The sequence below is a fragment of the Eriocheir sinensis genome, unplaced genomic scaffold, assembly GCF_024679095.1.
Source record: "Eriocheir sinensis breed Jianghai 21 unplaced genomic scaffold, ASM2467909v1 Scaffold121, whole genome shotgun sequence".
Classification (NCBI taxonomy): Eukaryota; Metazoa; Arthropoda; class Malacostraca; order Decapoda; family Varunidae; genus Eriocheir; species Eriocheir sinensis.
In genome coordinates, this window is record NW_026110530.1 from 687,139 (window position 1) to 711,317 (window position 24,179).

General features: G+C 43.2%; 1 protein-coding gene across 3 annotated transcripts; it reads right to left on the bottom strand.

The window, feature by feature from the left end:
- Nucleotides 1-4,445: 4,445 nt before the first annotated feature.
- Nucleotides 4,446-22,181, bottom strand: LOC126989550 (malonyl-CoA decarboxylase, mitochondrial-like). 3 transcript variants are annotated; one of them, XM_050848123.1, is made up of 12 exons: nt 20,719-20,823; nt 19,096-19,301; nt 18,412-18,664; nt 17,999-18,133; nt 17,118-17,273; nt 15,657-15,812; nt 12,310-12,508; nt 10,843-10,934; nt 8,376-8,520; nt 5,907-6,128; nt 5,380-5,485; nt 4,446-4,908 (listed from the first exon to the last, which is right to left on the bottom strand). In XM_050848123.1, the coding sequence occupies exons 2-12, from the start codon at nt 19,227-19,229 to the stop codon at nt 4,704-4,706; spliced, it is 1,803 nt and encodes a 600-aa protein (XP_050704080.1). In that variant the 5' UTR covers nt 19,230-19,301; nt 20,719-20,823; the 3' UTR covers nt 4,446-4,703. The 3 variants fall into 3 exon arrangements, with proteins under 3 accessions (XP_050704080.1, XP_050704079.1, XP_050704081.1); XM_050848122.1 differs by lacking the exons at nt 19,096-19,301; nt 20,719-20,823 and adding an exon at nt 21,994-22,181; XM_050848124.1 differs by lacking the exon at nt 19,096-19,301 and having other exon boundaries at nt 20,719-20,877.
- Between the last annotated feature and the right edge of the window lie 1,998 nt (nt 22,182-24,179).

Genomic DNA, 24,179 nt, shown 5'->3' on the forward strand with positions numbered 1-24,179 from the left:
AAAAAAACACAAGGCCCCACCAAAAAAAACAACACCAGGGCCCACCACACCCACACCCACACAGTATAGATGGGCCACTATCACCCACACCCTCACAGTATAGATGGGCCCATAACACACCCACCCACAGTAATAGATGGGCCACTAACACTGTAATAGATGGACACGAACACGCACACTAACACATTAATAGATGGGGCACTAACACACCCACCCACACAGCAATTTCTACCCAGACACACGGAAGGAAAGAGGTTGGAGGTGGTGTCAAGAGAAAAGACAGACAGCGAAAGCTTAAAGCTCTGAATCAGCTACCTAACGTCACCTTCTGAGGGAAATAAACCGAGACGTGCTAAGCGAATCCGAAACGAGCCATCCAGAGGGAACGAAACACATGAGCGGGAGCGAACCACCAAACATACACAAACTACTTCCTCCCTTCTCCTTTGTTGTTTACTTGCAACAATAAACTATCAATCAATCAATCAATTATTCACCACACAACCATAACAAACAAATATCACTAGCCCCCCGTGAAACTACTAAAAACTGAGAATGGATACAAAACGATAGTAAAAAATGGGATAAATCAAAGGAAAATGAAGGAATTGAACTCTTAAAATGTATACAAACAAGCTGTACTGCCTGGGGGTTGGGATGGCATGCTCCTCCCTTCTCCTTTGTTGTTTACTTGCAACAATATACTATCAATGAATCAATCAAGCTGACTACCCACATGCTGTCCTAAAGACCACCTGAACTCCAGATTCTCTAAATGAGGATAAAAAAAATGAGCTGCGGGGAGGTACAATGTGCCGACTAAGAAACATAAGAACGAATTAAAAGTAACCAATGACAATCAGGAATGTTGGGCAAGAAAGGTAAACCACAAAGGATCACTGGCAGGACACGACACATCACAAATAAGGTTACAATGTATCAACTATTGCCGGGGGATGCCATTACAGTGTTATCTCTCCCATCTCATTGCAGAGGTGTTTCGGTTCAGGCCGGACTGGAGTGGGTGGGAGTAGGGGAGAGCCGGTATGATTCAGATACTTTTTAGAAAAATATTTTTAGAAAAAGAAGTTTAAGTAGTAGTGTAATTTTGTTGATCTCAAAATGTTCCTCCATCCTTTGGCTCTTTCGGCTGCTAATATGACACTCGTAGCTATTTCCAGTTTTCAGATGTAGGTGGTGAAAGACAAGTTTCTAAATCGTCCGAATCATCCCCACCCGTGGTGATGGTTCGGCCAGGGAGGTGGGATGGTACGGACACTCATAATACTCGCCATAATATTAATATAACTTAAGTTTGATTGGCTAATAAACAAGATTATATCTTCTACAAAACATTTATATAAGGACAAAGTATCCTCTCAATATTTAAAGGGGAAAAAAAATAAAAGGAGAACTATAAGAAATATCTCAAAACTTTTGGTATTATGGCTTCCTTCTCTTCTCACAAGCATAATATCTGAATATAAATCAACCAAATTAAAAATGTGTGGTCACACTCCTTTTCCAGCACAAGAGCCTCGGTGGTGATCGTGTTATACGGCAACACCGCCGTGCATCGCTGCGTCACCGAAATAACTTACATCTCGCTAATTGGCACGTTTTTGAAGCGAGAGCTTACGATACACCATGACAATATTACATACGAGATGCAAAAAAGCATAAATTAGGACTTGCAGCGAAAATAACAGCTCTGAGGGCGTGGTTATCCCTTTGTGGGCCAAGGCAACAAAGTTTTGCACATTTGTAGTGACGACTAGCCTGGTAGAGTCAGAAGTGATACAAAGCGTTACAGGTCAAAAGAAGAAGAAGAATGTTGATGTGACAGGGAGACTGACGGGCCCCTTGCGTTCATACATATGTTCATTCCTATGTTCATTTGGGACTGATCTTGAAAAAAATAGTTGAAAGTTGTTTAGGATGCCTGTGTGGAGGCTTATTCAGGTGCAACGGTCCGAATGTGAGTGAACGAGAATGTGAGTAAGTCAGTGAGTAACAGAGTGAGTAAGTGTGAGCGAGTGGGAGCGTGAATGAGTGAAAGAGTGAATGGGTGGCTGAGGAATGTAAGTGCGTAAAAGGTTATGAGAAGATAACACGGCGAGCGAATGAGCGAATATATGAACGAGAGTTACTGAAATCCCTCATCTCAAAGCCTCGAACCCCTCCAAGAAACCAATAACTAGTAATTAAGGTAAGTAGGGTTTGATTGTAATGCCGAGAGGGAGTCACGTGAAGAAGGGGGAGGAGCTTAGCGAGGAGCAGAGGCGAGAAGGCGAGGGCAAGGAGACCCACGAGTCAGTGAGGAGACAAGCACCACTGCAGCAGGAGACAAGCTTGAGAGACGCGAGGAGACGAACACCCCAACAGCACGGAGCGGCAGCGAGAAAACACCGAGAAGCGGGCTGGCCAGAGAGGTGTCCATCTCTCCACTCAGCCCCCGACCCACACACCACCCACGGCTTGTTGTGTGAGGCGGGCTAGTCAGGAGACGAGCAGCAGGAAGCAAGAAAGGCAGCGAGTTGGAGTTGAGTGAGAGGTGTCAATCTCTCCACTCAATCCCCCCCACCCACCCACCGAAGAACCACCCACGGCCTGCTGTGTGAGACGGACTACAGGATGGGAACTTGTATGGCGGGGTAACCTGCCCCTCGACTGCCCTGGGGGCCGAAATACCACTGCCCAAGCTGCTCCCTACATCAAACGGCGCCCGCCTCTTCACACCACCCGAGCCGCTCAGTCTCCTCATCAAGCGGCGCCCGTCTATCCATCACCAGGACCGCCCATTCCCATCGTGGACGTCCCCTGCCGAGCCCGACACTCACGCCAGCTCCTGTTTCTCCGCCTCCAGCAACCAGAGCTAAGCATTCTGTGTATTCCCCGAATCTCCCTTGTGCCGGTAGCTAGTTAGATTAGAGGCATACAGCCTGTCAGTCATTTTTTTTTTTAGTACTCCGCTAACCTTTGAAAAAGAAGACCAAATACATATTTATATACAACCTTACTGTGAGTGTTATTTGGAGCCTGTTTTGCTGATCATTTGAGATTACTGAACCCTTACACACATTCGCCGCGCCCCCCCCCCCCCCCCTTATCACCATCCAGTTTCTTAATGCTGTCTCACAAGTGGTTCACACTGAAATCCTCCCACCTTCCATAATTAATCACACAAGTAACGCCCTTCTGGTCTCAATCCTCGGAACGAGTGTTCACTTGTCCTGAGGCCTTCCCATCCGGGACCAGTGCTCGACGACTACCACGCTACCATACCATCACAACCATAGTGGTCGTCAAAAAGGGATGTAGCTTTAATTATTTTCTTTCCACGCTACACAGGGTAACTCTGGGGAAGGGTGTGTGTGTGGGTGAGGAATGGTGTGGGTGTGTGTGTGTGGGTGAGAGAGAGAGAGAGAGAGAGAGAGAGAGAGAGAGAGAGAGAGAGCTTCATCCAGTCTGATCATGTTTGACTTGTGATAGCCGGCCATACCTTCCAGAAAGAGAGGAGGAAGTCATACCTTCCAGAAAGAGGAGGAAGTATGTTTTTAATTCATTAGACCAATCTACGGGTATATCTGGAACCTCGCACACAACAGCTCCCATCCCCATACTTGGAAGGGACAGTAATTGCTTTAGTTGGCATAACTTTTCTGGCCCAGCAAGATGTGATACTCTGCCCCAGGTGGCAGCTGAGTGTTATCCACTGCACCACTAAGCAATGTGTGTGTGTGTGTGTGTGTGTGTGTGTGTGTGTGTGTGTGTGTGACATGAAAACAAATATTTTAAATATTTCTTTATTGCTTTGTATCACTTTTAATGTTAATTAATTATTTTGAAATTCAAAAGCTAAAGCTAAATATATAAGTAATTGCCAACTTCATATCAAAGGTAAGATAAACTGCATGAGGCTTTTTGATTTTTGGTTTGATCTTTACAACTGAAAAAAGAAAACTACTTCAGGAATATTTTTTCAAAAATACAATTTAAAGAAGTAGTTTAAGAGCAGTTTCAAGCACTGTCTTCATTATTATTGTCAATGACAAATAAATCCACAAAATGTACAATACAAATATGTGCAATACGTTATATACATGTTCAGAAGTGCTTGAAAACCCTACACTATTTTGACTAGCCTACGTTATACACCCAATTTGAGACCTGGCGCAGCACCTGCCCCGTCGCCGGCAATATTCATCTGGCGGTGCAACAAACTTCCCCACCGAACACCCACCCCCTGGACCCCCTCCAATGACAGGCCACTGTCCCGCCATGCTGTTAATACCACCATAATGTAGGACAGCCAGAAATGACTAGAAAATAAAAGCAGTGACATTATTCTGCCACAGTCACAGTAGCTAGATGTACAGACACTCTCACAGCCTTAACAAAAATATGATTTGCTTTGAGTATATGATATGCCATAATAAGTCTCATTTCTAGCGATCTCTGGAATGATCCAGAATGTGTTACAAATTAAATACAGAACCCATTTAAAGTGAACACATTTTGAAAGCCACTCCTTGCTGTAAATTTGTGCTGTGTTAAAGTTCTTGAGCTGAAAGTTACCCTATGGCTTCCACCCCCTCGTGTCAATGGATCAGTGTGAAAGAAAGGGAGTGAGGAGGAATGTTACATTTTAACACTTGCTGAAGACCAGATGTCAGCATGCTAATCGATCTCCTTTCAAAACTTTATATTTTTGAGTCTGGGGTGACAGTGATGAGGGGCGGGGTGGGGCTCCTGGGGTGTGCCGGGGAGGGGGACGGGGAGCTCGGACTCTTCTTCACAACCTTCATGAGTGCTGTGTTGACCAGGAACTTCACCGTGTCCGATAAAAGTATTTCCTGGCTCTCCAAATAAGTCCGGCTGTTCTTCTCACACTCGTCAATGAAGTATCTGGAAAGGACAAGACAAGACATTAATATTGGTGACTAGTGATTGTTGTTAGTATTCAAGAAGAGAGAATCTGGACACCTCTCCACCTGTGATTGACCTTTCTTTCAGCTGGGAGCCTTGTCAAACTATCCCTTGGCTTATAAAACTACTCAAGGAAATATACCATTTACCGTTGATGAGGTTTCAGGCCCTGCTCCGCCACTGATGCAGCGCTCTCGAGGGCCATCAACAATTACAACGTTAGCCTCAATAATAGTCTTCGATGCACTTATTTTCAAACATAGTAGTGAGAGAGTGAGTGTCTTAATTGCTTTCACGAATAATATCACATAATCATTAGTTCAGTTTTCATGTCTGATATTTTCATTATAGTATCATGGACAACCTCTACGAAAGCCTTATCAAATGTGGGTGCGTAAGACTAGGAATGTTTGAGAATAAGAGCCCTGCACTGAGAGAGTTCTGGAGTACCTGTAGTTGACCATGATGCCGCAAGAGTTGGCCAGGCCTCGGGGTGACTGGTCTGCCTGCCAGTTGATGCGCCACATGACTGCACCATTTTTCAGGTGGAAGTTTGCTGAAAGGCACAAAACACAGATAGTTACCATAAAGGAAAATGGGACAACAGGAATAATATACGCATGAATCCCTCTATAGATGTTGCAAAATTATACTCTCGTTGTACTTATACTTTGCATTTTTCTGAAGCAATATTGGGTACTATTGAGGAGAGGCCAGCCTATGAATTTTGAGATCCTGCGCAAGTCTGACCTCAAGAACAGAAGATGTACTATAAACAAAGGAGATAGTAATGTGATAAAATACAGCATAGCGGTTATAAAAAAAAGCTTACGAAGTGTTAGAAATAGAGGAAGGATTAGCACTGGACCAAGCAAGATAGGGGAAGATCATCACAAGTCCAATCCAACAGTAAGAAAAGACAGACTATAAACAAAGAAGAAAAAGAAGATAGTATTGTGATATAAAATAATGCTTACCAACAGAGTCAAGGGCATAACCTCGTCTCTTCTCAACCACAAGATAGTAAGCACAGAGCCGCATCAGGGGGTTCTCCAGGCAATCCACCAGCTCGGCCGACTCCATCCAGCCGTTGGTCGTGAACAGCTTGCGGAGGCGATCATATATGGCAGAGGGCGTGTCCACCTCCAGGCAAACTTGTAGCTCCTTCTCCTCAGCCTCAGTGAATATAACGACCTCCCCTAGAAGATGAGACTTACTTATGAGACTGTCTATACAAGAAAGAGAGGTTATTCTTCGTTGATTTATACCATAAGGTGCTGGCAATCATGTGTTTGAAGATACCCTAAACTTAACCTAACCTAACCTACCAAACCCCAAACAATCACTATAGGTCTTGACAAAGAAAATTCATATATGCTTCCTTACTTATGAGACTTTCTATACAAGAAAGTGAGGTCATTCTTTGTTGATTTATACCAAAAGGCACTGGCTATCATGTGTTTGAAGATACCCTAAACTTAACCTAACATTACCTAACAAAACCAAAACAAACACTATAGGTCTTGACTCAGAGAATTCATATATGCTTCCTTATCAATGAGACTTTCTATACAATAAAGTGAGGTCATTCTTTGTTGGTTTATACCATAAGGTGCTGGCTATCATGTGTTTGAAGATACCCTAAACTTAACCTAACATATCCTACCTAAACCCCAAACAGTCACTATAGGTCTTGACTCAGAAAATTCATATATGCTTCCTTACTTATGAGACTTTCTATATAAGAAAGTGAGGTTATTCTTTGTTGATTTATACCATAAGGTGCTGGCAATCATGTGTTTGAAGATACCCTAAACTTAACCTACCAAACCCCAAACAGTTACTATAGGTCTTGACAAAGAAAATTCATATATGCTTCCTTACTAAAGAGACTTTCTATACAACAAAGTGAGGTCATTCTTTGTTGATTTATACCAAAAGGCGCTGGCTATCATGTGTTTGAAGATACCCTAAACTTAACCTAACATTACCTAACAAAACCAAAACAAACACTATAGGTCTTGACTCAGAGAATTCATATATGCTTCCTTATCAATGAGACTTTCTATACAATAAAGTGAGGTCATTCTTTGTTGATTTATACCAAAAGGCGCTGGCTATCATGTGTTTGAAGATACCCTTAACTTAACCTAACATTACCTAACAAATCCAAAACAAACACTATAGGTCTTGACTCAGAGAATTCATATATGCTTCCTTATCAATTAGACTTTCTATACAATAAAGTGAGGTCATTCTTTGTTGATTTATACCATAAGGTGCTGGCTATCATGTGTTCGAAGATACCCTAAACTTAACCTAACCTAACCTACCAAACCCCAAACAGTTACTATAGGTCTTGACAAAGAAAATTCATATATGCTTCCTTACTAAAGAGACTTTCTATACAACATAGTGAGGTCATTCTTTGTTGATTTATACCAAAAGGCACTGGCTATCATGTGTTTGAAGATACCTAAACTTAACCTAACAAACACTATAGGTCTTGACTCAGAGAATTCATATGCTTCCTTATCAATGAGACTTTCTATACAATAAGAGAGGTCATTCTTTGTTGATTTATACCATAAGGTGCTGGCTATCATGTGTTTGAAGATACCCTAAACTTAACCTAACCTACCAAACCCCAAACAGTTACTATAGGTCTTAACAAAGAAAATTCATATATGCTTCCTTACTAAAGAGACTTTCTATACAATAAAGTGAGGTCATTCTTTGTTGATTTATACCATAAGGTGCTGGCTATCATGTGTTTGAAGATGCCCTAAACTTAACCTAACATTACCTAACAAAACCAAAACAAACACTATAGGTCTTGACTCAGAGAATTCATATATGCTTCCTTATCAATGAGACTTTCTATACAATAAAGTGAGGTCATTCTTTGTTGATTTATACCAAAAGGCGCTGGCTATCATGTGTTTGAATATACCCTAAACTTAACCTAACATTACCTAACAAAACCAAAACAAACACAATAAGTTTTGACTCAGAGAATTCATATATGCTTCCTTATCAATGAGACTTTCTATACAATAAAGTGAGGTCATTCTTTGTTGGTTTATACCATAAGGTGCTGGCTATCATGTGTTTGAAGATACCCTAAACTTAACCTAACCTAACAAACCCCAAACAGTTACTATAGGTCTTGACAAAGAAAATTCATATATGCTTCCTTACTAAAGAGACTTTCTATACAACAAAGTGAGGTCATTCTTTGATGATTTATACCAAAAGGCGCTGGCTATCATGTGTTTGAAGATACCCTAAACTTAACCTAACATTACCTAACAAAACCAAAACAAACACTATAGGTCTTGACTCAGAGAAATCATATATGCTTCCTTATCAATGAGACTTTCTATACAATAAAGTGAGTTGTGTGATACTGATGCTCCCTCTTTCAACACACAAGTGCATCTTACCTCTCTGTGCCTGTGCCATCATGCCATTCAGCCACTTGACATAGCCAGGAATGGGTGAAAGACTGGAGAACTGATTCATATTGGGAAACTCCGCCTTCAGTTCATGTACCACTCGCTTGATGAGATAGTTCCCGAGTTCAATGCCCTGGAAGTAGAATAATTTAAGTTTTCCAAGGCTTGACTCCACTCTGCCTAGATGGTAATGATGCTTTGATGCTCTTGATAATAGTTAACTGAGGTGAATTAGTGTTTTTTTTATATAGTAGAAGAATAATTTAAGTTTTCCAAGGCTTGACTCCACTCTGCCTAGATGGTAATGATGCTTTGATGCTCTTGATAATAATTAAGGGAGGTGAATTAGTGTTGTTTTTTTATATAGTAGAAGAATAATTTAAGTTTTCCAAGGCTTGACTCCACTCTGCCTAGATGGTAATGATGCTTTGATGCTCTTGATAATAATTAACTGAGGTGAATTAGTGTTTTTTTTATATAGAAGAAGAATAATTTAAGTTTTCCAAGGCTTGACTCCACTCTGCCTAGGTGGTAATGATGCTTTGATGCTCTCGATAATAGTTAACTGAGGTGAATTAGTGTTTTTTTTTATATAGAAGAAGAATAATTTAAGTTTTCCAAGGCTTGACTCCACTCTGCCTACTATGGGTTTCACTGGCCGTGTTACACTGTTTTTCGCAAATAATTCCTAAACAAATTGTCGGATCAGTATGGTATTTCAACACCAAGCCTTTTACACCCCTACATAATTTATGACCCACATATCATATTGCTATATCGTTCTGAAGAGTTTACTCTTGTATATTAAGCCAAAGCCAGGAGGTCACGTCTACACTTTCAGAGGACGCGTCCCCACCCCCAAACACCCCACTACCCTCCATATTTCCCCCTCCATCCTCCTTCGTATCCCTCCCGTCTCCTCCTTACCCTCCCTCCCTCATTAATCTATTTCCTGCCTCTTCCATTATGTTATACCGTTTACTTTATGTACTGTACTTATAGCTACATATGTCATATAGGTATGCATCTAAGTAATGCAGTGTGTGCAGCTTTCAATATTACTTAACATGTAACGTGGGAGTACTGCAAGCTTTCATGGAGGCAAAACGTATATCACGTTGTTCATTACTGTATAACATCATGTTTACGCAAATGTAGTAGGAGGCAAATGTGTGCTGTAGGTCCTATGGCCAGCCGAATGAACACGCTCTATTTGTATTACCTGTGGCCTTGACTTTCTTGTAATAACTTGTTCTTCTTTAGAACATAGTGTATTTATCACACAACATGGTCAAGTTGACATTATATTATTTTGTTGACTTGTGTCGTTCATAACCACAGGGTTCCATATAAATTGCACAATTGTTCTTCTCTGCATCACTGCATCTTTGTTTATTGATGCCTAATGGTAATAATGGCGTTGTAGCTTTATCAAGTACATTTGAGGCAATAAATATACAAAATATGCTGTGGGATATTATGAAGTTACTGTATGTTATACATTGTATTATTTTTATGAAATGAAAGTATTATGATCGATGGCGAAGAACAAATGCCGTCCTGCATCCACGTGGGCAATGGAGCAACATGCCTGACATCGTTGATGGTTGTTGTGCTTGTGCCTCGGTCCTCAATGCAGGACGTTAAGTCACTTCGTTCACGCCACCCCGGTCGTGGCGTGACATGACGTATCACTCACTGATTTCATGCTATCAGAGTAGGCGGAGCCCACTACTTTTTTAGTAGAGCATCTTAGTAACTACTATCACCGCCCCAGACGCCAAACAAGGTAGCAAAACCATTCTAATATTTACTCCGAATGTATTCCGTACCAATGTACGTGATGGTATGTAGTACCATACCTCCTATCAATGCACGTGCAAAGGGACGGTGATAAAGGGGTTAAGGGAGACGGGAGGGTGGGTGAGGTATAAGGGTAGGGAGGGAATAGTCTGGGGGTTGGTAGGGGTGTAGGCGGGCTAGGCAGTACCCACATTCGCGAATGTGCATACGACCTTGGTGACCATGCCTGGCTTGGCTTAATATACAGGAGTAAACTCTTCAGAAACACATAGCAATATGCTATGTGGGCCATAAATTATGTAGGGGTGTAAAAGGCTTGGTGTTGAAATACCATACTGATCCGACAATTTGTTTAGGAATTATTTGCGAAAAACAGTGTAACACGGCCAGTGAAACCCATAGTAGATGGTAATGATGCTTTGATGCTCTTGATAATAGTTAAGTGAGGTGAATTAGTGTTTTTTTATATAGTACAGGAAGCAGCTCAATGGTAAAAAAAAGAACTCCCCTAAATCAACCATAGCCAGTCCAACCCCATAAAGGAAAAAAAGGACATTACACGAGAAGAATCAACAATGTATACACTCCATTACTTTCAGACATACAGAGCAATGGGCGTTAGTTACAACCATGCTTCATACACCTTTCTCACCTGTAGTCCTTTTTGAGTTGACGTTATGGAGTAAAATATCGCTGTGTTGATGAGGGAAGGGTTCTCAAAGTCTTTCTTCATGCTCTCCTTTTCTGTTGCCAATACGAGGGAAGAGTTAATGAGTTCATGTTCACGGAAAGAAACAAGAACCTAAGCTCACATTCTGATAACTGTTATGGCAAGAGTAAGGTAAAGTTGGGGGCACATGCTCTCAAAATCTTTCTTACTTTTCTCCTTTTCTGTTGCCAATACGAGGGAAGAATTAATGATTTCATGTTCACGGAAAGAAACAAGAACCTAAGCTCACATTCTGATAACTGTTATGGTAAGAGTAAGGTAAAGTTAGGGGCACATGCTCTCAAAATCTTTCTTACTTTTCTCCTTTTCTGTTGCCAATATGAGGGAAGAGTTAATGATTTCACGTTCACGGAAAGAAACAAGAACCTAAGCTCACATTCTGATAACTATTATGGTAAGAGTAAGGTAAAGTTGGGGGCACATGCTCTCAAAATCTTTCTTCATGCTCTCCTTTTCTGTTGCCAATACGAGGGAAGAGTTAATGATTTCACGTTCACGGAAAGAAACAAGAACCTAAGCTCACATTCTGATAACTATTATGGTAAGAGTAAGGTAAAGTTAGGGGCACATGCTCTCAAACTCTTTCTTACTTTTCTCCTTTTCTGTTTCAAATACAGGAGGGAAGAGTTATTGCATGTTCACGGAAAGAAACAAGAATCTAAGCTCACATTCTGATAACTGTTATGGTAAGAGTAAGGTAAAGTTAGGGGCACATGCTCTCAAAGTCTTTCTTCATTTTCTCCTTTTCTGTTGCCAATACGAGGGAAGAGTTAATGATTCATGTTCACGGAAAGAAACAAGAACCTAACCTCACATTCTAATAACTGTTATGGTAAGAGTAAGGTAAAGTTGGGGGCACATGCTCTCAAACTCTTTCTTCATTTCCTTCTTTTCTGTTTCAAATACAAGAGGGAAGAGTTGTATATGTCACAGAGAGAAACCCAAACCTAAGTAACTGTTCATCATCATCATTTCGTTTAACGTCCGTTTTCACTCTTCCTGAGCGGTTGGACGCTTTATGGCTCTCCTCCATTCTACTCTGTCTTCTGCCTGATGCTCATCCAATCCCATCAATGCCAAGTCTTCCTGTATACACCTTCTCCACGTTTTCCTAGGTCTACCAATTGGCCTCCTTCCTTCTACCTCCAATCTCTCCAAGACTCCCAGCACTGTATCCTCACCTGCTCCAAACCTAAGTTCACACACTGATAGCTTGTATGGTAAAAGTAAGGTAAAGTTGGGGGCATACGCTATAGATGTGCATGGTATAGAAGGACAATTACATGAGCATTAGCAACTTCAAACAGTTTTCCATGCCAAGAATTTACAACAAGTGAGGTCAATGCAATATAACAACCAAGAATCATGAGACACTAAACCCACACTGACCTATTGATGACGACCTCGAACTCCGAAGGATCTTGCCCATCGAGCATGAGATTTCGCTGGTGAGGAAGATGTGCAGGACAACCAGAGGCTCCTTGGGCATGCAGGAGTGGGTGAAGGTGAAGCAGCGGCGGTAGGGGCCAACTCGACGCTTGAGATCCGCCCAGTTGCGCACGGGGTGGACCGCCTCATACTCGGAGATCTAAGGGATGAAGATTAACCTGGTAGCAGCGACAGGCCAAATTTGTGGCTTTACTGTGTAGCAGTGACGGGCCAAATTTGTGGCTTTACTGTGTACCAGCGACGGGCCAAATCTGTGGCTTTACCGTGTAGCAGTGACGGGCCAAATTTGTGGCTTTACCGTGTAGCAGTGACGGGCCAAATTTGTGGCTTTACCGTGTAGCAGCGACGGGCCAAATTTGTGCCATGATATAAACCCCCCAAAATAGATGATACATAAACTGATCACAAATGCATTGATATAGAGTGCTGGAGGGTCTGTGCGCCAGTCGGGTCTGTGCGCTAAGCCCCGCGTTAAATCTCATAACACACAAACAAAGTGTTTAAATGGCGGGCCGTAGTTCAAATTTTCCCGCCAGTACCGTTCCAGTGTTGTGTTTGCGCCAGGGAGAGAGAGGCAGTGCGTCTTCCGCTATAGTACTGAGGTAAGTTGTCTTCCGCTAACTGTTTCGTTAACACACATGAATATCAGTGTTAGTCACTGCTACCTATTTTGATACAAAACTGACATAACTTGTCAATCAATTCTTTGTTATAATACATGACTGTCAAATGGTTGAGGATAAACATGCCTGAGTGTCAGCAAATAGGAGAGGGCGTGGGTAGCGCGCAAACCCGCCACAAACGCTCATGGCGGGTCGCGCGCCCACCAGGCAAAAGCAACACTAGGCTAGAGTGCTTGTTTTGTTTTTGTTTTCTCTTTTTAGGCTATCTGCATTTTCAGTTTTTTTTTTTTTTTGGAAAAAATGAAAAAAAAAAAATTCCATTATGCATACACATCCCAGGCTGCCTCACAACCCCTGCCTTCCACATCCCAGCCTGCCTCACAACCCCTGCCTTACACATCCCAGCCTGCCTCACAACCCTTGCCTTCCACATCCCAGCCTGCTCCACAACCCCTGCCTTACACATCCCAGCCTGCTCCACAACCTCTGCCTTCTACAAAGAAAAATTCCAAAACGATTGATGATTACCTCACGCTGCCCTCATTCCCGAAGAAAAAAGGATTAAAAAAGACCATCGCAGTATTGCCATGCTCAATAAGCGGTGTTGAGTACCGGCAAATGATTGAAGAGAAACAGAGAAAGAAACGAGAGGAGGAGAGGGAGAAAATGGAAAGAAAAAGAAAGAGAGAAGAGAGAAAAAAAATTATAGAACAAGAAGCTGAAGCAAAGAGAAAGAGAATGGAGGAAAAGAAAAGGCAGAAGGAAAACAACAGGAAAGAAAAAGAAAAGAGAAAAAGGAAAGAAAAACGATTCAGGACACTTCAGTATGTTTCCCAAAAGCAGAAAGACAAGGAAACAGAAACTTCAGAGAGTGCGGATGAGCCAGTCTTGGACGATGACTCGGATGATGTAATTGATGATATGAACGAGCTCTGTGGAAAATGTCAATGTGAAACAAAAGGAAAGTTAAGGATAAAATGTGTATTGTGTGACAGCTGGTGGCATGCAGAATGTCTGAGTGAGATGAATTTGAGTGAAAAGTCTCAGGAGGACATTGATACAATGGATACTGAGTTTTTTTGTAATAAATGTAATTAGGCTATTTTGATACTGTTGAATGATTTTTTTCACGGAGTATTCTTAAGATTTTCGTTTCGATTTCTGAAAGGCATTTATTTGTTATTTTGACACTGTTAAATGAAACATTTCACGGAATATTCTTAAGATTTTCGTTTTTAACTCTGTGAGACATTTATTTGTTATTTTCATACTGGTAAATGAAAATTTTCCCAGAGTATTGTTAAGATTTTTGTTTTGTACTCTGTGGGACATTTATTTCTTTATGATATTCATAACTAAAGCACAGTTTTTATGTTTGTCAATACACTATTTTAAAAAATAAAAAAAAGTTAGTTTGCAATCTTTCATTTATTTTTCCAAAGCTTTTACTCCTTGAGAGGCAAGAGGATTTATTAACTACCTATTGAGAGTGATTTTGATAGCTTGTAGATTAAAACAAAGAACTTAAGGCACCTAGCGCGATGACCCGACATGCCATAGCGCAGTGACCCCCCCCTGGCGCAACCCCCTCCTCAACCTAGCGCGTAGACCCGGCTGGGTGGCGCACAGACCCTGCCTAACTTTCCCTTACTTACAGTGCACAATCGGGGAAACTGCAGTGATTGAGGGTAGCGCGTTACCCGCCATCATGAGCAGACAAAATTTTACACTCCTTGTTAAAATTTCGTTTTTGTATTCAAGTCTGGTGATTTTGTAGCAATTTTTTTTCTGCTTAGGGTAGCGCAAACTGCCTCCTCTACTCTATATTATGAAATGGTTTGTGTGAGTGATGATTTTTTCTCATTTTTCTCACTTAAAGGGACCATTAAGAAACACGATCCCCGCTGCTACCGAGGAGGAGGAGAGCTTGAGGAACTAACCTCTATCTATCTATATCTCCAGCGCCTTGCTCCCTCACAGCGGCAGAAGTGTCTCCATCTCTCCCTATTCTGGCACTCCTTCTCATCACACTCAATCCTGCTACTTCCGACTCTCTCACTCCAATACTAACTCACCCTATTGATCCACTCCACAGGCGGTCTCTCCCTGTTCTGGCACACTCTCTAATCACATTCAACCCTGCTACTTCCGACTCTCTCACTCCAATACTAACTCACCTATTGATCCACTCCACAGGCAGTCTCTCCCTGTTCTGGCACTCCCTCTCATCACACTCAATCCTGCTACTTCCGACTCTCTCACACCAATGCTCGCTCACCCTACTGATCCACTTCACGGGCAGTCTTTCCCTGTTCTGGTACTCCCTCTCATCACACTCAATCCTGCTACTTCCGACTCTCTCACTCCAATACTAACTCACCCTACTGATCCACTTCATGGGCAGTCTTTCCCTGTTCTGGTACTCCCTCTCATCACACTCAATCCTGCTACTTCCAACTCTCTCACTCCAATACTCGCTCACCCTACTGATCCACTTCACAGGCAGTCTTTCCCTGTTCTGGTACTCCCTCTCATCACACTCAATCCTGCTACTTCCGACTCTCTCACTCCAATACTCGCACACCCTACTGATCCACTTCATGGGCAGTCTTCCCCTGACTTGCCCTCCCTCAAGCCATCTCTCATAGACATACAGGAACTCACCTTCTGTAGAATATTGCACGGCGAGTCCCAGGTGATTCGCTGTACCTCCAGAAGGCCGACCGTGAACCACAGCGACAACAACTCCCTCAGGACTGTGTCGAGGGACTTTAGGACGGCAGAGGGTGTTGGGTCGGAAGCCTTGGTGTACAGCGTTGCCTGAAAATGTATTGGTTCACAGGTTATTTTATGATTGAGTAGAGGATTGTGGCCAACGTTGCCAAATTGTCGTACTCAGCCACTTATATTTCCTGACTTCCTACCCCAAAACTGTCTTCTGGGCTCCAATAACGAAACTCATGTATAGTTATCGTTAAAAGAGTTATATCCTGATGTTTCTTGGCAATAGCTAGGCGTTAGAAAACAGTAAATACTATGCTTATATTTCCCGACTTCCTACCCCAAAACTGTCTTCTGGGCTCCAATAACAAAACTCATTTATAGTTATTGTTAAAAGAGTTAGATCTTGATGTTTCTTGGCAATAGTTAGGCGTCAGAAACCAGTAAATACTATGCTCTGAGTACAAGAATCTGGCAACGGTGATTGTGGCTCTGTTAATGATACGTCTGGTGCTTTCAAAATCTGACCATTCCTCTCTGGTTTTTGAGGATTTTAAGAATAGTAGAAAGCCAGGCCACTCAACACATTTATCATTTCTCTTCCACAGTCTAACTTCCAACACTACACTGCATGAATATATATACACACTAGACATGGGGTGTGGATATCGGGGACGTAGATTTCTGTTTTTTGAGCATCCTAAGAATAGTTGAAGGGCTATCCAGTCAATCTCTCCTATAGCTTTCCCTCATATACTCTTCCAGTCTCTTAACTCCTTGAATATACACACTAGACATGGGGTGTAGATATCTGGGATGTAGATTTCTGTTTTTTGAATATCCTAAGAATAGTTGAAGGGCTATCCAGTCAACACATCTATCATTCATCTTCTTTAGCTTTCCCTCACATACTCGCTATCCAGTCAACACATCTATCATTCATCTTCTTTAGCTTTCCCTCACATACTCTTCCAGTCTCTTAACTCCATGAATGAACACACTAGACATGGGGCGTGAATGTCAAGGGAAGGAGGGTGTGTGGACAAGTACAGTCATCCCTCAAATAGCATGGTTTCCAATAGTTAGGTTTCGGTTTTAAACGGATTGTTGTAGAAGATCTTTTAGGATTTTTAAATTTCCTGCTTGTTGGGAAATTTAAAAATCCTAAAAAATCTTCTTAGAAAATGTACATAGAACCAAAACCAAACTATTGGAAACCGTACTATTTGAGGGACGACTGTAGTGTGGGTCGTTACTGAATAATCTCTCCTCCTTAGAGTAACTATTTGTATCTGTTTTCTGAGGACCGACAAGAACGAAGGAGTAGATAAGATAACAGTTCACATAGCGATCAAACTCCTTGCCACACGAATGATACAAAACATCACCTGTAAAATAACTCACCAGCAAGTCCTGCCGCATGTCCACCAGGAACTTGACGCCCCCTGAGAGCCGGGATATCTGAGAGAAGACCCAGTGGTGCGGAGGCTGCAGGGACTGGCGCAGACGGTCCTCCCAACGCAGCAGCTGGGCGCCGTTGTCACCATTCCCTCCGCCAACCTGCAGAGAACGAAAACTGGTGATACACATTATGACCAATTTGACGATACTCTGAAGCCTTTCTTTTGATTACGAACGAACAGCGTTATATATTTTCCTCTGTATTTATGGGACTAAAACTTGTGATACGCATTATGATCATTTTGACGATACTCTGAAGCCTTTCTTTTGATTACGAACGAACAGCGTTATATATTTTCCCTTCTATTTATAGGACGAAAACTTGTGATGTACATTTTGATGAAACCCTGAAGCCTTTTTTTCTATTATAGACAAGTGGAAAGTTTATTTATTTTTCCTTATGGGGTTGGACGGGCTATGAATCTGTCCCACTGCTGGGGATTGTACACTCTCTTTTCGCTAATGCTCATCCTTCTCATGTCTACACTCACCATCCCCAGGTCTTCCTTGGTCTTCCAGCTGGTCTACTCCCTTCTACCTTCATCTCCACAGTTCTCAGTACATGGCCCTTCTCCCTCCATTCCCAGGTAAGTTTCCATGCCATGAGCTCACCAATATGCAGATTAACAGGTCATCGTTCTCATGTCTCCACTCACCATCCCCAGGTCTTCTTTGGTCTTCCAGGTGGTCCACTCCCTTCTATCTCCATCTCCACAGTTCTCAGTACATGGCCCTCCTCCCTCCATCCCCTAGTAAGTTTCCATGCCATGAGTTTACCAATATGCAGATTAGTACGCAAGATTTTTTTCGTTCCTTTAACTTACGACTGGTTTCTGTTGGATGAGTTCCTCCACTACGCGATGGTCTGTGGACAGCGCCGTGGCCATGTACAGCAAGAACTCGGAGCGCTCGTCAGTTCCAAGCTGGGTGTAGTAGTAACACATATCCCGCATGTCCTCCTGCAGAGTGGGGTATTTATTAAGTGAGTGGTAAGTTTTAAATCTATCTATCTATATTTCTTATTTCCCCCATCTCTCTACAATGCCATCCATGGGGTCAAGACTGCATAAAGAGTGTATCAAGGCACCTCTCCACCCGAAATTTACCTCTCTTTTGGCCACTCTATACTATCGTCTGTTGTGGGAGCGGCAAGAAGCAGGCTTTTTTTTTTACACTCTATTTGCTGCCCTTGAGCCATCTCCTTTGTTTGAAAAAAAATAATAAGGGCTAAACTCACATCGATAGCTAGGGAACTTGTTTTGGCATCCCTCTTTGACACGGCTTGCAATAGAGAATCTTTGGTAGCCTGGATGAGCCCCGAGGGAGAGCTTGGTGCTGGCGGTGAGGATGGGGGCGAGGGCATGGGTGACGGGGTGAAGGGCCGACTGCTGGAGAAACTGAAGGAGCCTAAGGTGATGGGGGAGAGGCTGACCCCGCTCCGCACGATGGGAATGGGCGAAGACTTGCTGCCCCAACTGCTGCTGGTTGGCCTGGAATAGAAGGCGAGGTTTAATACATGCTATGGCAGGAACAAAATTACGTGTGAAAAGGGAAAGGAGAATAGAGAAAGTAACGCCGAGGGGAAAGAAGATGAATAAGAAGGAGGTGCGAGAAGGAAACACCGAGGGAAAAGGAGATGAATAATAAGGAGGCGCCTCATAATTCCATGCCCCCCCCACCCCCTCATAATTCCGTGCCCCGCCCCCCGACTCACTATCTCATGCCCCGCCCCCCTCGCCTCACATCTACTGCCCTGCCCCGCCCCCCCCCTCGCCTCACAATCTCGTGCCCCGCCCCCCCCCCATAAATACGTGCCCCGCCCCCCGCCTCACAATCTCGTGCCCCGCCCCCCCTCATAAATCCGTGCCCCCCCCCCCGCCTCACAATCCCGTGCCCCCCCCCCCCAGGTAAGGCGGCCCACCTGTGCGAGGGTGAGCCCGGGGAGCTGGAGGCCATGGGGGCGGTGCTGGCTGCCCGTGCTTCGCCCACGCCGTGCTCTACAAGCTGTATTAAGGTCCGCAGGGTTCCTTGGCTCCGGGATTTGCACGTGTACATGTTAATCAAGGAGCTGCTGGGTGCTTTGGGGTCCGGGCCGCCTCCGCCTCCTCAACGGCACCTGCTCATCCACTTCGGCCCATAAACATTGTAATTTTCGTGTTATTTCTCGTATTAATTGTCTTTTATTTAATCTCTACTGTAAATAAATAATGACCTACTACTGTAATTTAAGTTTTAAGTACGTAATGTGTTTATATGTATAGTTCTATACCGGCCACTCCGGCAACTGTAACACACATTTCCCACTAAGTACTCCCGTGCCATATTACAGATAGAGTTAATAGGATTTAATTGAATTGAAAGGAGATAGCTTTAACCTCATATTTACTGGATAATGTGCATAAAGAGTTTTGTTTAAGCCGAAGTCAGTCAGAGCCGAGGCCATCCCCGTTCAGGCCAGCCCGGGACGGGGAGGGAGGCCGAGGGTCGCCTCACACCCTCAGGTAAAACACTTGATTAAACCTTTATGTCAGTGTGTCCGGCAGGCGGTTGGTGTCCTGAGGTTAGCTGAGAGTCCAGGCTGCTATGAATGACAATGCAAGGCCGCTGGAGAGAGTTAATTGGGTGTTTTTAGGGATAAATACTGAGGTTATACTGCGAGGTTAAGGGAGTCGTGGAGGGCGAAACCACCCATTTACTTTGGGAGGGTCGTGGATGGCGAAGACCTCCCGTTAGTGAAAACAACAACAATAAAAAAAAAATGTACCCAGAAATTAATAGTCACTGTCGCTGAAATGAACCGCTCAGGTCACCCAGACATTAACCATATAACCTAAAAAAGAGCAAAAGTTGACCCACATCCTCAATCTTCTCGGGGCTCACACATCCACATTTGCTAAGACTTTCGTATAGAGGTTTTGAGCAGTGTTGCCAACTCAAAATTTACAAATCCGCTAGGATGGCATGAAAAATCCGCCAGATTATAGGTGAAACCATAAAAATTTGCCGCTAGATTGGAGTTAAAAATCCGCCAGTTACTCCTGTCAATTTTAAGATTTTTCCCGCTAGATTTCAAACAAAACCTCTAGATTTAGCGGGAAAACCGCTAATTTGGCAACACTGGTTTTGAGCATTTCTATGGACAGTTTTGTAAGCCTAATAACAGTTTGACAAGGCTTCTGTGTAATGCCAGAAGGTTAAGTATGGAATGTACACAGGATCACAAAAGTAGGTATAAGTTATGTAAGTAATTTAAGTGTCTCCCTGCGACCGTTAGACTTCCGCATTCCGTTACAGATTTTAATTACTTACAATACTTATACTTTTGTGAGCCTGTGTACATTCCATACTTAACTTTCTGGCATTACATCTGCATCATGAACCTGAAAAACACTCCTAAGAACCCGACTATCCTCCTTTGTGGCCTTGGGAAATATTTCTCGTGAGCCGAAAGCGTCTCAGAATACGTGTCGAACTCACCACCTCTGACGTCACTAACACACCTTTCTCACCTGCACTAATAACTCTTCTAACACCTTGTACTCACGGATGAAGCTGTAGAGACGCCATGTTCGTGTCGTCTGCTGGTTGACAACTGCGTATGTGCCTCGGCCTGAACGGACCCACGTGGAGTCATGTTGAGAAGTGTCACAGTCTTGGCGGCTTGTCTTGGCTCTGTTGGATGTCACGAGTTTCTCTCAGCCTCGTATTCTTGGACGCTTTTGACTCCCACAGTGATCATTTACCAAGGCCGCAAGGCAGATGAGTCTGGTTGTGGTACGAAGGAAATGAATCTGGTTGTGGTACGAAGGAGATGAGTCTGGTTGTGGTACGAAGGAGATGAGTCTGGTTGTGGTACGAAGGAGATGAGTGTGGTACGAAGGGGATGAGTCTGGTTGTGGTATGGAGATGAGTCTGGTTGTGGTACGAAGGAGATGAATCTGGTTGTGGTACGAAGGAGATGAGTCTGGTTGTGGTACGAAGGAGATGAGTCTGGTTGTGGTACGAAGGAGATGAGTCTGGTTGTGGTACGAAGGAGATGAGTCTGGTTGTGCTATTTTCCGAAGGCCGCGAAGGAGATGAGTCCGGTTGTGATATTTTCTGGTCACAAAGGAGATTAATCGGGTTCTCATAAGTGCTTTTCCACGTTCAAGGTGCAGAAGCTATCACTAGGCTCATGAAACTACCCATGGATATACTAACAACACAACCTCGACGAAAGCCATATTAAATGTTGGTGTGTGGGTGTGGGTGTAGGCTCCAAAATGGTTAAGATGTATGGTGACAAGGGCGTGTACTAAGCTAACACGATTCCGACCTTGATAGTAACACCGGATCACTATAGCTGCGCGTAGCCTAGGTGCTCATCTCCGTGGCATTAACCCAACCTAACCTTTCCACTTATCATTATTATTATTATTATTATTATTATTATTATTATTATTATTATTATTGATGGTAGACTTGCAACTGACCCCTAATCTTTATTGTAATTCTACCTTAAGCAGTTAACATAAAAGCAGTAGTAGTAGTAGTAATGATGATGATAATAATAATAATAATAATAATAATAATAATAATAATAATAATAATAATAATAATAATAAAAATAAACGTTCAAGTATTATTTCACTCGTTTCTAAGACTGTAGGGAGAGCATTGAAAGACCGGCGAAAGGATCTCTACAGTAGATCACAAGGCTTAAATAACAAGAGCACAGTGTTTACTTTACAGAAGAAATACTAAAGTCTACCCAACATCGAGGCAGACAAGGCTGCAGTTTCTCTAATGTGCCAGTAAATGAAAACCGGCCGCCTCTTACCGTAGATTTTCACGCGGGCTGCGGCGACCTTCATGACTGACTGGGTGGCTGGGTACAGGACAAACAGGCGCCAGCAGTCCGCTTCCCCCGGCAGCGAACAGATGGTATCGGATCGGACCGCCGAGGCAGTTACCAGCGCCGCCAGTGATTGTCAGGAGGCGCCACCGCTGCATAAGGCTTTACGACTCCCTGACGCCAATACTGAGCCACATACCAGCCACGTCGAGGGTCCTTGGCTCCCCCCATCATTGCTTCCGACGCCTGGTTCACCCTAACGAGTTCATGTTAATGCTTCCTTGGGCCTTGGCGGAGTACAGTGACAGAGGGGAAGCTTGGTTAGGTTATGCAAGGCCACCCCGAGTGATTTCCTTTTTCCACTGTCATTTTAGGTTCTATTTGCGGTGTAGTTTAATAGATTTTCTTCTTCCTACTTTTTCTCCTTCCTCTTTTTTTCTCCTTCCTCTTCTTTCTCCTTCCTCATTTTTCTCCTTCCTCTTTCCTTTTTCTACTTTTTCCTCTTTCTCGTTCCTCCTCCTTCTCCTTAAATCCTTCTCATCCTTCCTTATCCTCTTCGATCTTAAAGGCATGTAAACTATTAAGAATTTGTACCATTAGATCATTGCGGTGTAGCTTGATAGGTTGGAAGCTCGTATATGCAAGCCCATCTCTAGTCCTTCCCTCCCTTCCTATCCTCTCTTCGTTCTTGAAAGCGCGGAAGCTATGAAAAATTTGCACCTTTGTCATAATGCCGCCTCCCACTCTCCCTCCTTCCCCCCGTCCCGCAGTGGCGCACAAATTAGCATGCTGAAGATTCCCCGACGCATGCTAAGGTGAAGCAGATTCGGGTATTAGCTTCAGCCAGTTCGGGGCGGTCATGCGAGGCTGAATGAGGCGGTGTTCACTTCGGAAGGTTCGCTATATGTTGCTCGCCCATATTTGTTAGCGGTAAGAAAGCAGCCACGTTCCGCAGCCCCGTTCTTGGCGTGGTTGAGATAATGGTGTGTCCTCCCGTGTGTTTATCTCGCCTTATGATAGAGTGTGCACGATGGGATGCCGCACATAGATGAGCGCCCAACGTAACCAGACTCGCACCCACCATATTGTACTCATCGGTTTCAGGCCCCCCAAACTATCATATTTTACTCCTTCATGAACAGTCAGTGTCGTAAAATGTCTGAGAAATAAGAACTATCACCTAACGGCTTACACACCAGCATTTGATAAGGTTTTCGTAGGGGTTGTGTTGGTAGTATTTCCATGGGTAGTTTTATGAGCCTAGTGATAGCTTAACAAGGCTTTTGCATCATGAACGAGAGCACTTATGAGAACCCTTTGTGGTCTCGTCCCCACGCAGATAACGACACTCATGCATCGTGAAGTCGTTAGTTATTGATGGACTTTTTGCAATACTTATAGGTCAGAAAGCGGAAAATCAAGTATTACGGTCATATTTTATAAAACATTTCGTCGCCCAAGCTCACACATTTGACAAGGCTTTCATAGTAGTTTAGGACATTTTCAGAGGGGCTTCTATGACTCTGGTGGTGGTTTGACCCTTCCCCGTGACCCCGACTCGCGCACTCGCCTCTAGTCAGCCAAGAAGTCGCCACCACAGAGACAGAGACCGCTAGTTAAAGGCCACCACAGTCTCCTTCAGCACTTCTCACTAGTATGTTATAAATCGGCAACATCCAAGAAAGCAAGAAAAAAAATATAAAAAATGAAGCAGGTAGAGAAATGATTAAATTAAGAGACAAAAGGATAAACGAGCGAAGAGGAAAAAAAAACACGACAGGGAAGAGAGAAATAGGAAGGAAGGGATGGAGAGAGAGAGAGAAAGAAACACAGAGACAGAGAAAAAGAGACAGTAGGAATGAGAGGAGAAGAAAAAGGCAGAAAGGAAGATGACAAACAACCACAAGAATCACGAGAAAAAAATGCAGACAGATAGGAATGCTAGGCTAGGCTATGGAGGGGTTAGGTTAGGTTAGGCTATTAAGGAGGGCATTGCAGTCTCGGTGTGTGTGTGTGTGTGTATGTGTGTGTTAAACTTTGATCATTTTAACCCTCTAACGAATACAAATTACCGTGACATTTTACTAGTTTGGTCGTTATGCACGGGAAAAGAACTCTGGGTTTCGACAACACGAATGAGAACTTTAATATTGAGGATTCATAAACTTCAG

Bases quoted from the DNA above. Each gene is read 5' to 3' on its own strand.
- LOC126989550 (XM_050848122.1), bottom strand. From the start codon at position 22,166: ATGCAGCGGTGGCGCCTCCTGACAATCACTGGCGGCGCTGGTAACTGC. The intron at 8,521-10,842 runs GTGAGAAAGGTG...TTCTACTTCCAG, and splicing joins CAACTCAAAAAGGACTACAG to GGCATTGAACTCGGGAACTA. The intron at 4,909-5,379 runs GTACTCCAGAAC...TGTCCTTTCCAG, and splicing joins GGCATCATGGTCAACTACAG to ATACTTCATTGACGAGTGTG.